Here is a 12,334-nt window from a genome sequence, read left to right as displayed (position 1 = left end):
TTGGGATGATTTCACAACACGTGACCTCCTTGATGCCTTCAGGATTTCATGAAACAACTGCAGGGCAAGCAGGCATGTGTGGGCACCATCGTAGAGAAGGTGAACAAGCTAACGAGGAAGCAGGAATCTCCGGAGCACAAGGACATCAGCCACCTGAGCGAGCAGTGGCAGGACCTGTGCGTACAGTCCAGCAAGCTGTGCTCACAACGCGAAGAAGACCTGCAGAGAACGACGGACTACCGTGACCGCCGGAACCTTGTGGAAGCCTTCTTAGAAAAATTCACTACCGAGTGGGACAACTTGGCCAGGTAGCAGCGCATCGCCGGTGGTTTCTCTTCACGCTAACCTGGGAACTTCTTCGTCTCTGTAAACACTTAGAATGTCTTATTTTAAAATCTCTTTGTCTACTCTTATCAATACTGAACACACATTATGAAGAGCCAGATGGAGAGAGGCTGAGGGGCTTCCTAGCTTTATATTAATTATCAGCAGACAAACGAGAACTGGTTGAAGAACAGCTGTGTTTGTCGATTTAATTCCAAGGACCATTTCAAAGACCACCCCTCTGGGACCTTGAAGGAGATTCTGGAAATATTCCTAGCTTTGTTTAAGTACTGAATATGGGCTAACACCCAGGCATTTATGGCATAGCTCCTTCTTGACTGTCTATGAGACACAGATTTCTATCGAGTCTGTAAAGTAATATATTAACTATAATTGGTGTTTATGTCATATTCTAGAAATAAGCGAACAATTCAAACTCTGGTATTTGCATCCTATTTTTACATTTTATTATCGTTGAACTCTCCTTAGACACTGTTTTCTTTGAAAAGTAAAGATTATTCCCCCCCTCTATGATACATTCACTTGAACCCTTCCTACGCTTTTAAGCAGTAGAATGAAAGAAATCTGCAGTTCCCCTGTGATGCATTAGCTCAGTGCAATGAAAATCGCCAGTATTATCTAGATGTAGTTAAATCATGGAGTGGATTTGGGGTTTGTTTTGCTGTACTGTTTTCTGATTTGCCTACTTTTCTGTGATACTGAGCACTTGGCTGGTCTTTGAGTTAAATCCAGTCGATACCAGCCAAACAAAACAAAATATATTTCTCACTTACAATAGGCACCTTAAACCTAATGTGTTCGAAAATGAACTCCTCATTTCACCTCCCAACCCTGCTTCTCACATTTTAGAAGTGATCATTTGCATATGTAAAACAGATGGCAGAAACATTAAGTTTTCCTATAAACTTGCTAGCCAAAGGGGTGATGATTTTTTTTATATCACATTCTTATTTTTAAAGATTTCCAATACTTTGGTGCATCACGGAACAAGAATATCTAAAGAAAACCACAGAGTAGCCTTTAGCCATTGTCTTTACCTTCTAGCGTGGACTGCATAGTGCTTTGTTGTTTATTGTCTCTCATTTCCACCAGGAAGCACATAAATCATAGTCACTTACTAATTTTGGACCATGCTATTTGCCGCAATGCGTAGATCTTGTTACTATACAGACTGTACATTGTTGATAAGAGCCAGAGGAAGATGAAAGCTTAAGTTCAATGTGTTTGGAGGAGAGTAATAGCCAGTACAAGGACAGTAGCTAAGAATGTAGGCAACTTGGTTTTGTCCAGCTTCTGTAATAGAAATACACGAGAGTTAAACTGTAGTCTAACTATAGCATCTGTAGTACTAAGCCTTGAGTTGAGCTACTCACAATGACCCAAAGCAAACAGCCTCCCCCTGAGGAAAATGGTGAGAATGAGTGGAACAAGCTAATTTGCTCTTTTATCTTTCCATGTTTTTTCAGATCTGATGCAGAGAGCACAGCCGTCCACTTGGAAGCTTTGAAAAAGCTGGCATTGGCCTTGCAGGAGAACAAATATGCCATCGAAGACCTGAAAGATCAAAAGCAGAAGATGATAGAGCACCTGAACTTAGATGACAAAGAATTAGTCAAGGAACAGACCGGTCATGTCGAACAACGCTGGTTCCAGCTGGAGGACCTGGTCAAAAGGAAAATCCAGGCGTCCATCACCAACCTGGAGGAGTTAAATGTGGTGCAGTCCAGATTTCAGGAGCTGATGGAGTGGGCCGAAGAGCAGCAGCCCAGCATTGCTGAGGCCCTGAAGCAGAGCCCCCCTCCCGACATGGCTCCGAACCTCCTCGCGGATCACCTGGCCATCTGCAGTGAGCTGGAGGCCAAGCAGATGCTCCTCAAAGCCCTCACGAAGGACACGGACAGAGTGATGGCCAATCTGGGCCTCCGTGAGCGCGGCGTGATCCAGAAGGCCCTCTCTGACGCCCAGAGGCACGTGGATTGCCTCGGCGACTTGGTGGGCCAGCGAAGGAAGTACTTGAACAAAGCCTTGTCTGAGAAAACCCAGTTTCTCATGGCGGTGTTCCAAGCCACCAGCCAGATCCAGCAGCATGAGCGAAAGATCCTGTTCCGTGAACACATCGCCCTGCTCCCCGATGACGTGAGCAAGCAGGTTAAAACGTGTAAGAGTGCGCAGGCCAGCCTCAAGACCTACCAAGGTGAAGTCACGGGACTCTGGGCCCAGGGTCGTGAATTAATGAAAGGACTCACCGAGCAGGAGAAGGGTGAGGTGTTGAGTAAACTTCAGGAATTGCAGAGTGTTTATGACTCTGTGGTGCAAAAATGCAATCATCGGTTGCAAGAGCTAGAGAAGAATTTAGTTTCTAGAAAGCACTTTAAGGAAGATTTTGATAAAGCTTGTCACTGGCTCAAACAAGCCGATATTGTGACATTTCCTGAAATCAACCTCATGAATGAGAGCAGTGAGCTTCATACACAACTGGACAAATACCAGCACATTCTTGAACAGTCTCCAGAATATGAGAATCTTCTCCTGACCCTACAGAGGAATGGGCAGGCCCTGTTACCATCGCTGAATGAGGTCGATCATTCCTATCTCAGTGAAAAGCTGACTGCTTTGCCGCAGCAATTTAATGTCGTCATGGCCCTGGCAAAAGACAAGTTTTATAAAGTCCAGGAAGCAATTCTGGCTCGCAAAGAGTACGCTTCCTTGATTGAGCTGACCACACAGTCTCTGAGCGAGCTAGAAGATCAGTTCTTGAAGATGAGGAAGGTTCCTGCTGACCTGGTCGTTGAAGAGAGCCTCGCTCTTCAGGACACCTGCAGAGTTCTTCTGGATGAGGTGGGGGGCCTGGGAGTAGCTGTGGATGGACTGAACCAGAAGAAAGAAAGCTTCCGCAACACAGGTCAGCCTTGGCAGCCGGACAAGATGCTCCGCCTTGCCACCTTGTATCACAGACTGAAACGGCAGGTGGAGCAGAGGGCCAGCTTGTTGGAAGACACCACAAGTGCATACGAAGAGCACACCAAGATGAGCCAGGAGCTAGAAAGACAGCTAGAGGCGGTGAGAACAGAGCAGTCCAAAGTGAACGAGGAGACGCTGCCCGCCGAAGAGAAGCTCAAAGTCTACCATTCTCTAGCGGGAAGCCTGCAGGACTCGGCCACCCTGCTCAAGCGACTGGCCATGCATCTGGAAGATGTGTCCCCCCATCTGGACCCCTCGGCCTACGAGAAAGCCAAGCATCGGGTGCAGACTTGGCAGGAGGAAGTAAAGCGGATGACTTCTGGCCTTGGGGAGACTGTGGCAGAGTGTGAGAGCCGGATGGTGCAGAGCAGAGATTTCCAGACCGAGATGAGCCGCTCTCTGGACTGGCTGCGGAGGGTGCAGGCAGAACTCAGAGGGCCGGTGTGCCTGGAGCTCAGCCTTCGAGACATCCAGGAGGAGATCAGGAAGATCCAGATCCACCAGGAAGAGGTGCAGTCCAGCTTGAGGATCATGAGTGCCCTGAGCCGCAAGGAGAAGGAGAAGTTCACGAGGGCCAAGGAACTGATTTCTGCGGACTTAGAGCACACGCTGGCTGAGCTCTCGGAGCTGGATGGGGACGTGCAGGAGGCCTTGCGCGCCCGGCAGGTGGGTGGAGATCGCTCTGCTTCTCTACTTTTCACTCGCTGATTCCTGAATGTAGACAGGAGAAGACTGGTTTGGGTTGGTTGGGGGATGAGCATCATTTCTTCAAGTATTTCTTCTTGTAACCTATACTACTAAGTAGTTGTACAAAGGGTTTCAATTCAACACGTCAGTTTATGAGTACAGTCTTGATCACTGTCACCTCTTCAATCGTTCTGTGTGTGTGTGTGTGTGTGTGTGATTGTGTATGTGTACGTATGCCTTACTAGCACTTGAACTCAGGGTCTGGGATCTGTTCCTTGGCTTTTTTGCTCAAGGCTAGAACTCTACCACTTGAGCCACAGCTCTACTTTCGGCTTTTTGGTGTTAATTGTACATAAGAGACTCACAGACTTTCCTACCTGGGCTGACCTCAAACCAAGATCCTCAGATCTCAGCCTCCTGAGTAGCTTGGACTGCGGGTATAGGCACTGGTGCCCTCATTTCTTTGTACTGCCACACAGAATCATCTTCAGCAGATACTCAGCAGACATTCTTAACTTTTCTGTACAGAGTATTCATTCATGCATTGCCATATGTCGACTTTGCTTGTGAGTGTAATTCCTCACATATGCCTTTTGCCTTTAGAAGAGATGATACGTGACTGTAACAATGTAAGTTATCACTGATTCAAGAAACATCTAGCAGAGGGAATGTTTTTTAAAGCTCTAAAAGTTATCTAGGCCTTTTTCTTTATTTTCCCTAAGCATTGCAATCTACCAAATACTCATATAGCAGTTATATCACCGTGGGTATTATAAGTGAGCTGGAGATGACCGCACAGCTCTAGGGGGGTAGGGAAGCTATGTAAAGGTTTGTGTGCAAATGCAACAACACTTTATATGAGGAACTTGTGTTTAGGTATCTGTGGGAACTAATGCCCCACAGAGATTGAGAAGTGGCTGTATTTGCATATTGCTAAAACTGATTAGCGATCAGGTAACGACATCCTTTTTTAAACAGCATTGTTAAGGTGACATTGCAGGAGAAGTTTCCAAATAGTGCAGCTCTTCCCTGGCTGGGCTGGCTTTGAATCGTGATCCTCAAATCTCAGTCTGCTGAGTAGCTAGGATTACAACAAGCTTGAGCCACGGTGCCTGAGCAGATGTAGTGATACATTTGAATTAAAAATCTTAAATCTGTTAGTTATCTCTACTCTGCTGTCTTGTTTGACTTATCGTCATCTTGGCCTGAATAACTGCAGGACATAATTCCAAAGGTATGTGTGACTCCACACAGGTTCTTGGCTCTTCCCCTCTCCCCCCCACATTCTTCATCCGGTTAATCCTCTGCTTCTTCCACCACTTCCCTGCACTTTAGCTAGCACAGCAGAGTCCACCTGTGCATTGGCTAATGGTTATGTGAGGGGCCCAACTTCCAGACATACACTTCCTAGTCTCTATTCAAGACTTCAGTGACCCTTTCCTTTCCAGAAACTACTATTTGACCTATTTTGGAGGTTTGGTGCTATTATTCTTTTAACCAACGGGATCACAATTGTGTTTTGCTAAACTTTCAGCATGCCATGTCTTGCCAAGCATTCTATTTTTTTTCTTTAGAGAAAGCTCCAAAAATTGTCAGGCTTACCACTATAAATTTCTACATTGTGTCTATCTTGGTTTATTTGTGATTTTCTTTTTTTTTTTTTTTTTTTTTTGGCCAGTCCTGGGCCTTGGACTCAGGGCCTGAGCACTGTCCCTGGCTTCTTCCCGCTCAAGGCTAGCACTCTGCCACTTGAGCCACAGCGCCACTTCTGGCCGTTTTCTGTATATGTGGTGCTGGGGAATCGAACCTAGGGCCTCGTGTATCCAAGGCAGGCACTCTTGCCACTAGGCTATATCCCCAGCCCTATTTGTGATTTTCTTTAACTCCAGTGATAAAAATATGATAAGAATAGCAGAAGAAAAAAATAAGGGTTAAAAATTGCAGATGACAAAAATGACACCAATTTATCAGTTCATTTATACACAGACACATACCCTCCACAGGACTGAGGATTAGGAAAACGAACGGGAAGGTAAAGCTGGTTCCTGCAGGGACGCTGGGACTTGATTTTGTGTGCTCTTCCTCCCTCCCAGGCCATTCTGACTGAAGTGTACAGTCAGTGTCAAAGGTTTTACCAGCTCCATCAAGCAGCGAACGACTGGCTCGAGGATGCCCAAGAAATGCTGCAACTGGCGGGCAGTGGTCTCGATGTGGAGAGCGCAGAGGAAAATCTCAAAAGCCACGTGGAGTTTTTCAGTACAGCGGATCAATTCCACAGTAAACTGGAGGAGCTCCAAGGCCTGGTAGCCACACTGGACCTGCTCATCAAGTCCACTGGCAAAGAAGAACTAGCCCAGAAAATGGCTTCCCTGGAGAAGAGAAGCCAACACGTCATGCACGACTCCCAGACCCAGTCAGACCTCTTAAAGCGGTATGTACAGTGGTCGTGTGCTAGATCTAGAGTTCAGCGAAATGAATTTTTATCTCAAAAACAGTAAATACCAAAGATCTGTGTTATCCAGGAAATTCATTTTTTTTCCTCTTAACAATCATCAGACCTATCGACAACAGAGCTCTCTGTGAAAAATCTGTCATTTCATATCACTTACTGATTTCTATTGGAATCTTTCAAAGATGTGCAGTCCGAGGTCAAGATTATCAGAAAGCGAGGGAAGAGGTCATTGAATTGATGAATGATGTGGAAAAGAAACTGTCTGAGTTTTCTTTGATGAAGTCATCTTCTAGGCATGACGCAGAGGAAAAACTGTCAGAACACAAGGTCAGTTTGGTCATCTGGTCCTTGAAGATGTCCTTTTGATTTATTCTTGTCATAGGTCTTCATGGCACTACAGAAGGGTCCACAAACAGATCATTAAATCTTCATTTCCACCTAGGCTTCTTCAAATACGAGAAAGAGACAATTCCCCCCCCCCCTCTCATATAATGGGCTTTTTTTTTTTTTTTTCCAGTCCTGGGGCTTGGACTCAGGGCCTGAGCACTGTCCCTAGCTTTTTTTCACTCAAGGCTAGCACTCTACCACTTGAGCCACAGTACCACTTCTGGCTTTTTCTGTTTTCTGTGGTGCTGAGGAATGGAACCCAGGGCTTCATGGATGCAAGGCAAGCACTCTTCTGATAAGCCATATTCCCAGCCCCATGTTAGTAGTTTTAAGTGAATGGAATGATGGCACCTTTTTGGGTTCTCCTTGGAAATGCAGACCCAAGACTAAAAAGAGACATTCAGAGCACTTTACTTCTGATAAGAGGAATGTCAATAACTTCTTGTTGACAACTTAGATGAATTCAGAGAAAAAAAATTTAAGTAATGAATCTCACTCACAAGGCTCAGGACTATCCTGAAATATCTAATTTAATTTACTTACATATTTGCTGATGTGTGTGTGTCTGTGCATGCGCGTGTATGCACATGTGTATGCACGCCAGTCCTGGGGCTTGAACTCAGGGCCGGGGCCTTGTCCCTGAGCTTCGGAAGTTCAAGGCTAGCACTCTACCACTTGACTCCCAACTCTACCTCGGGCTATAGTTTATTGGAGATAAGAGTCTCACAGACTTTCCTGCCCAGCTGGCTTCGAACTGCAGTCTTCAAATCCCAGCCTCCTAAGTAGCTAGGATTACAAGCATGAGCCACCGGCACGCTGATATTCGCTGATTTTTAAAAATAGGAAAAGTGTGCTAGGCGCCAAAGGCTCGTGCGTGTAATTCTAACTACTCAGAGATCTGAGACTCCAGGTTTGAAGCCAACCCCGGGCAGACAACTCTCCAGTTCACTGGCAAGAATTGCTGGAGGTTGGAAGTGTAGCACACCAGCCACGAGCAGGAGAAGGCTCGCACCTGTAATTCTAGCCACATGCCTGTCATCTCAGGAGGCTGAGGGCTGAGGATGCAAGTTTGAAGCCAGCTGAGGTGAGGCACCCATCTCCAGTGAACTATCAAAATAAATCAATACAAACAAAAGCCAGAAGTGGAGCTCTGTCTCAAGTGGCATAGTGCTAGCCTTGAACAAACACATCCAGGGATAGTACCCGAGACCAGGACCAACCCCCTACCCCCAAACACATAACCTTAAATTCAATAAATACGTAATATTAACCTTACCTCTTAAATAAATGTATACATGAACATATTCATAAAACTTAAAAAACAAAACAAAACCTGTCCGCCCTCCCCTCTCTGCCCCGCTTCTTCTCCGCCCCTCGGCAGGCTCTGGTGTCTGAGGTGGACTCCTTCCACGAGAAGCTCGCGGCTCTGGAGGAGAGAGCTGCCGAGCTGGAGAGCACCGGGAACGAGGCCAGCAGAGCCGCCCTAAGCAGCTCCATGAGGACCGTGTGGCAGCGCTGGACGCGGCTCCGCGCCGTGGCCCAGGACCAGGAGAAGATTCTGGAAGACACGGTCGACGAGTGGGCAGGCTTGCACCACAAGGTACTCTACAATGCTATGCACAAGTCAGGGGTGCCTTCTTCTCTCTCACTGATGAGAAGATCTTTTGAAACATGGTATTTTGCTCCTTTTTGAAATTGGCCTTACACAAGATTATTTTTTACCTTTCTTCCTCTCTCTCTCTCTCTCTGTCTCTCTCTCTCTCTCTCTGTCTCTCTCTCTCGTGCTATTCTTGGGGCTTGAGCTCAGAACCTGGGATGCCGTCCCTGAGTTTTTATGCTCAAGGCTAGTGCTCTACCACTTGGGTCACGGCTCCATTTCCAACATTTGGGTGGTTAACTGGAGATGAGAGTCCCATGGACTTTCCTGTCTGGGCTGCCTTAGAATCACCATCCTCAGATCTCAGACCTTGGAGTAGCTAGGATTACACTCATGAGCCACTGTCGCTTGGCTTTCATCTGTTTTTTTTCCATGTCATATAAATGAAATTGTGAAGCAAAATACAGTGTGCAATTTGGTCCAAGTCAGGGCCAAGTTATTTCAATTAGAAAACCAAGCAATGAAATTTTAAAAGATAGACATGTTTATTTGGGACTCTATTTGCTTTCTGATGTGATCTGGAAATAATACAAATTACTTTTTCTCTGTCAGGAAACTCATTGAACGTTCATCTCCTTCTAAATTCTGTATTTAATCTCATCTATATTTTAAGTAGGGTCTGATGTTTCACCTGTGACTTCTTTATGACTCCAAGGTGTGTAGTCATCCTAACTTAAATGTTAGCAAGTTGTTTGTTCCGTTCAAAAGAAAAAGTCATGTTTCACATAGTCTCTAATGGTTCTATAAGATTTTCAGATAAAAATCTATATGCAGAGTGAACCCAGGTGTGCCAGCTCACTCCTATAATGCCAGCACTCTGGAGATGAAAGTAGGAGGATTGTGAATTCTAGGCTTGCCTGGGCTGCGTGGCAAGACTTGATCTTAAAAAACTAAGCCAACAATCTGGGTGTTGCTAGGAGAAGCCTGTAATCCTAGCTACTCAAGAGGCTGAGCTCTGAGGAGAGAGATTCGAAGCCAACCCGGGCAGAAAAATCCCCCCGACTCTTCTCCAATGAATCAACAAAAAGAAGTGGAGATATGGATCAAGTGGTAGTGCATCCGTTTGGGGCAATAAATAAATAAATAAATAAATAAATAAATAAATAAATAAATAAATAAAAGTGAAGGGAGCATGTGAAACCCTGTGTTCAAACCCCAGTACTGGCAAACACAGACAAAACACAGGAAGTGGGAGCTTCCCCTTCGGGTTGAGGCCATTGCTCCATTGTGTTGACTGCAATTTAGGATGTGCAGCGACCATCTCCGGTGTGGTTCAAGTGTCAGCGTGACATTTGCCGCCAGTGCTCTATTTATTTTCCCAGTTCACTTTTGAGCTTCCTAGCATGTGTGTTTGTGACTAGGTCCAGAAAGCCACTGAAACGATTCATCAGCTGCAAGAGAAGCTACCCGGAAGCTCGGCCGAGAAAGCCTCCAAAGCAGAGCTCCTGGCCCTCCTTGAAGAGCAAGACACGTGTCTGCTGGAGCTGGAGCAGCAGCAGCTGTCCCTGGGCCCCCTACAGCAGCAAGCACTGAGCATGCTCCAGGACGGAGCCCTCCCGGGCCCTGGAGCAGAGCCGTCCATCCTGCAGGAAATCACAGCAGTGCAAGAGCGGTGCCTCAGGTAGTTTTCCAGCTGCCCTCGGTCTCCGTCAGGGCGGGTACCTGGGTTTGGAGGAGCTTCATCATTCCACCTTCAGAAAGAGGACATTAAGGCTGGGGCTGGGGCGTAGTGGTAGAGTGCTTGCCTAGCAGGCATGAGGCCCTGAGTTCAAATCCCTGGCACTGCATAAGCAAAAACTAAAACAACAAAAAAGTAGGAATCACCACACACGCACTCTCTTCCAGCATGAACCACATACATATCTGGTAGTATTTAGAAATACCCTAGAAAGTGAGCAAGACTCAGTGTCTGTGCTGCTGTCGTTGGCATGGAAGCAGTGGGGGTATAGCTCACAAAATCTGCTAAGAAGAGACGGGCAAGGCCATCGTATGAGGTTGAAGACGGGGTAGGTGTGAGCAGGGCACTGGGTGTGAATCCCACAGAAGAAAGCTTGGAAGGACAGATGCCATCTTCAAGGGACTCGTGGAGTAATGGGGGTAGAAGCTAGTGTGATTGAAGAGAATGGGAAGAGCTTGAAACTGAAACAAGTCTCTGGATAAAGCTCGGTGACTCATTGGTAGCTGTAAGCCTCTGACTAGTAGGACATTTAGGAGAAAGTTCATCTTGATGGTATAGAACCCGCCTGATTCACTTCTTGGGTCAGAGAAAAAAAGAGTCATTAGATAATTTAGTTCCTGAATTCATTGATGTTACCTCATTGAAATCCTACATTTACCTCTTAGTAATTGATGAAGTCAGGGTATTTTGACACCACTAATTGAAACCTTTTTAAAAAAAATCAGGATTACATTAATTCAAATCAAAAGTTGAGGTTTGGGCATTATTAACATTTATAATGGTAAAATGTCTATGCGTTGGTTCTGTCTTTAAATGCTACCTTCTAACAAGCCACAATGCTCTCAATTATACATATTTGAAATGTGACTGAGTGTACCATCTGGGCAGATGTCCACAGAGGAAGGACATAGTCCAGAAACATCCAGATGCCTTAGATAGAAATTAGTTGGCATTTAGTGGTACAGGAAATTTAAAAAAAATCAATTCTCAATTTTTCAGGTATACATTTTTCACATCAGACAATAAGTATTCTCTTGTTATACTTGAACTGAATCTTAGTTTTACTAAACATTGACAATTTGAGATCAGTGTCTTTACTAGACACAGTGTCTTTACAAGGTACTAGATTTCCTTCTTACATGTGATTTTAGTATGATGTAATCCACTTCTGCTTTCTCCCTCTCTTTCTGAAGCATGCAGGAGAAAGTGAAGAATGATGGGAAACTGGTAAAGCAAGAACTGCAGGAGAGAGAAGTGGTGGAGACTCAAATTAATTCTGTAAAATCCTGGGTCCAAGAAACAAAGGAATATTTAGAGAATCCAACAATAGAAGTAGATGCACAACTTGAAGAAATGAAGGTAAGGAAGTCTCCTCATTCTCTATGGCCATGCAAAAGTATGTTCTCCCAGCCAGAATCCTAGCTACCCAGGAGGCTGAGATCTAAGGATCAAAAAGAAAGGCGGAGTCAGGAAAGTCGATGAGACTCTCATCTCCAAATAACCAGCAAAAGCTGGAAAAGGAGCTGTGGCTCAAGTGGTAGAACCCCAGCCTTGAGTGTAAAAGCTAAGGGACAGCCCCCAAGCGCTGAGTTCGAGTAAAGGCACGCACTCATGTGTACACACACACACGCATGCACACACACACACACACACACAGTACTCTTTTCAACTACACACTCTCATTTTTATTTAATGAAATAGTGAATTCTGTTTGGGTACATGTATCTTAGACAATGGGATATGCTTTATATTGTTTGTTTTTCTTTTCAGATACTTCTCTAATATCACATTTAATCATATATTGAAGGACAAGATTATATATATATATATGTATATATATGTATATGTATATGTATAAGTCATGCTTCTTCTCAGGCTACCAGAAATTTCTCATTTTAATCTTTTCTTCAGACCCTCTTGAGGGAAGCCACAAACCACCGTGAGAACATTGAAAAGATGGCTGAAGACCAGAAGAAGAAGTACTTGGGTCGTCACACCATTCTGCCTTCGGAAATCTCCCTTCAGCTAGCTGAAGTAGCACTGGAACTGAAGATTCATGAGCAGGTAAACTTATGACCAAGAAAGAATAGCTTTCTTTTCTTTCATATGATTTATCTTTTTCTATGAGAGCACTTGATTTCTACACATCTTCTTAGAAACAGAGTCA

The 12,334-nt window shown here is 45.0% G+C and overlaps 1 protein-coding gene across 1 annotated transcript in view; it reads left to right on the top strand.

Annotated features, from left to right (window-relative positions):
- The window catches only part of Syne1 (spectrin repeat containing nuclear envelope protein 1), a 367,506-nt gene that overhangs the window by 208,597 nt on the left and 146,575 nt on the right, over positions 1 to 12,334 (top strand). Inside the window, 8 exon segments of the mRNA XM_048354307.1 lie at positions 43 to 308; positions 1,812 to 3,972; positions 6,087 to 6,424; positions 6,628 to 6,772; positions 8,214 to 8,432; positions 9,851 to 10,110; positions 11,361 to 11,526; positions 12,079 to 12,231. Of these exon segments, the coding sequence (XP_048210264.1) occupies positions 43 to 308; positions 1,812 to 3,972; positions 6,087 to 6,424; positions 6,628 to 6,772; positions 8,214 to 8,432; positions 9,851 to 10,110; positions 11,361 to 11,526; positions 12,079 to 12,231 (3,708 nt within the window).

The sequence above is a fragment of the Perognathus longimembris genome, chromosome 9, assembly GCF_023159225.1.
Source record: "Perognathus longimembris pacificus isolate PPM17 chromosome 9, ASM2315922v1, whole genome shotgun sequence".
In the NCBI taxonomy this organism is placed as follows: domain Eukaryota; kingdom Metazoa; phylum Chordata; class Mammalia; order Rodentia; family Heteromyidae; genus Perognathus; species Perognathus longimembris.
The sequence above is the reverse complement of the archived record's forward strand: the minus strand, read 5'-3'. Positions and strand labels throughout refer to the sequence as shown.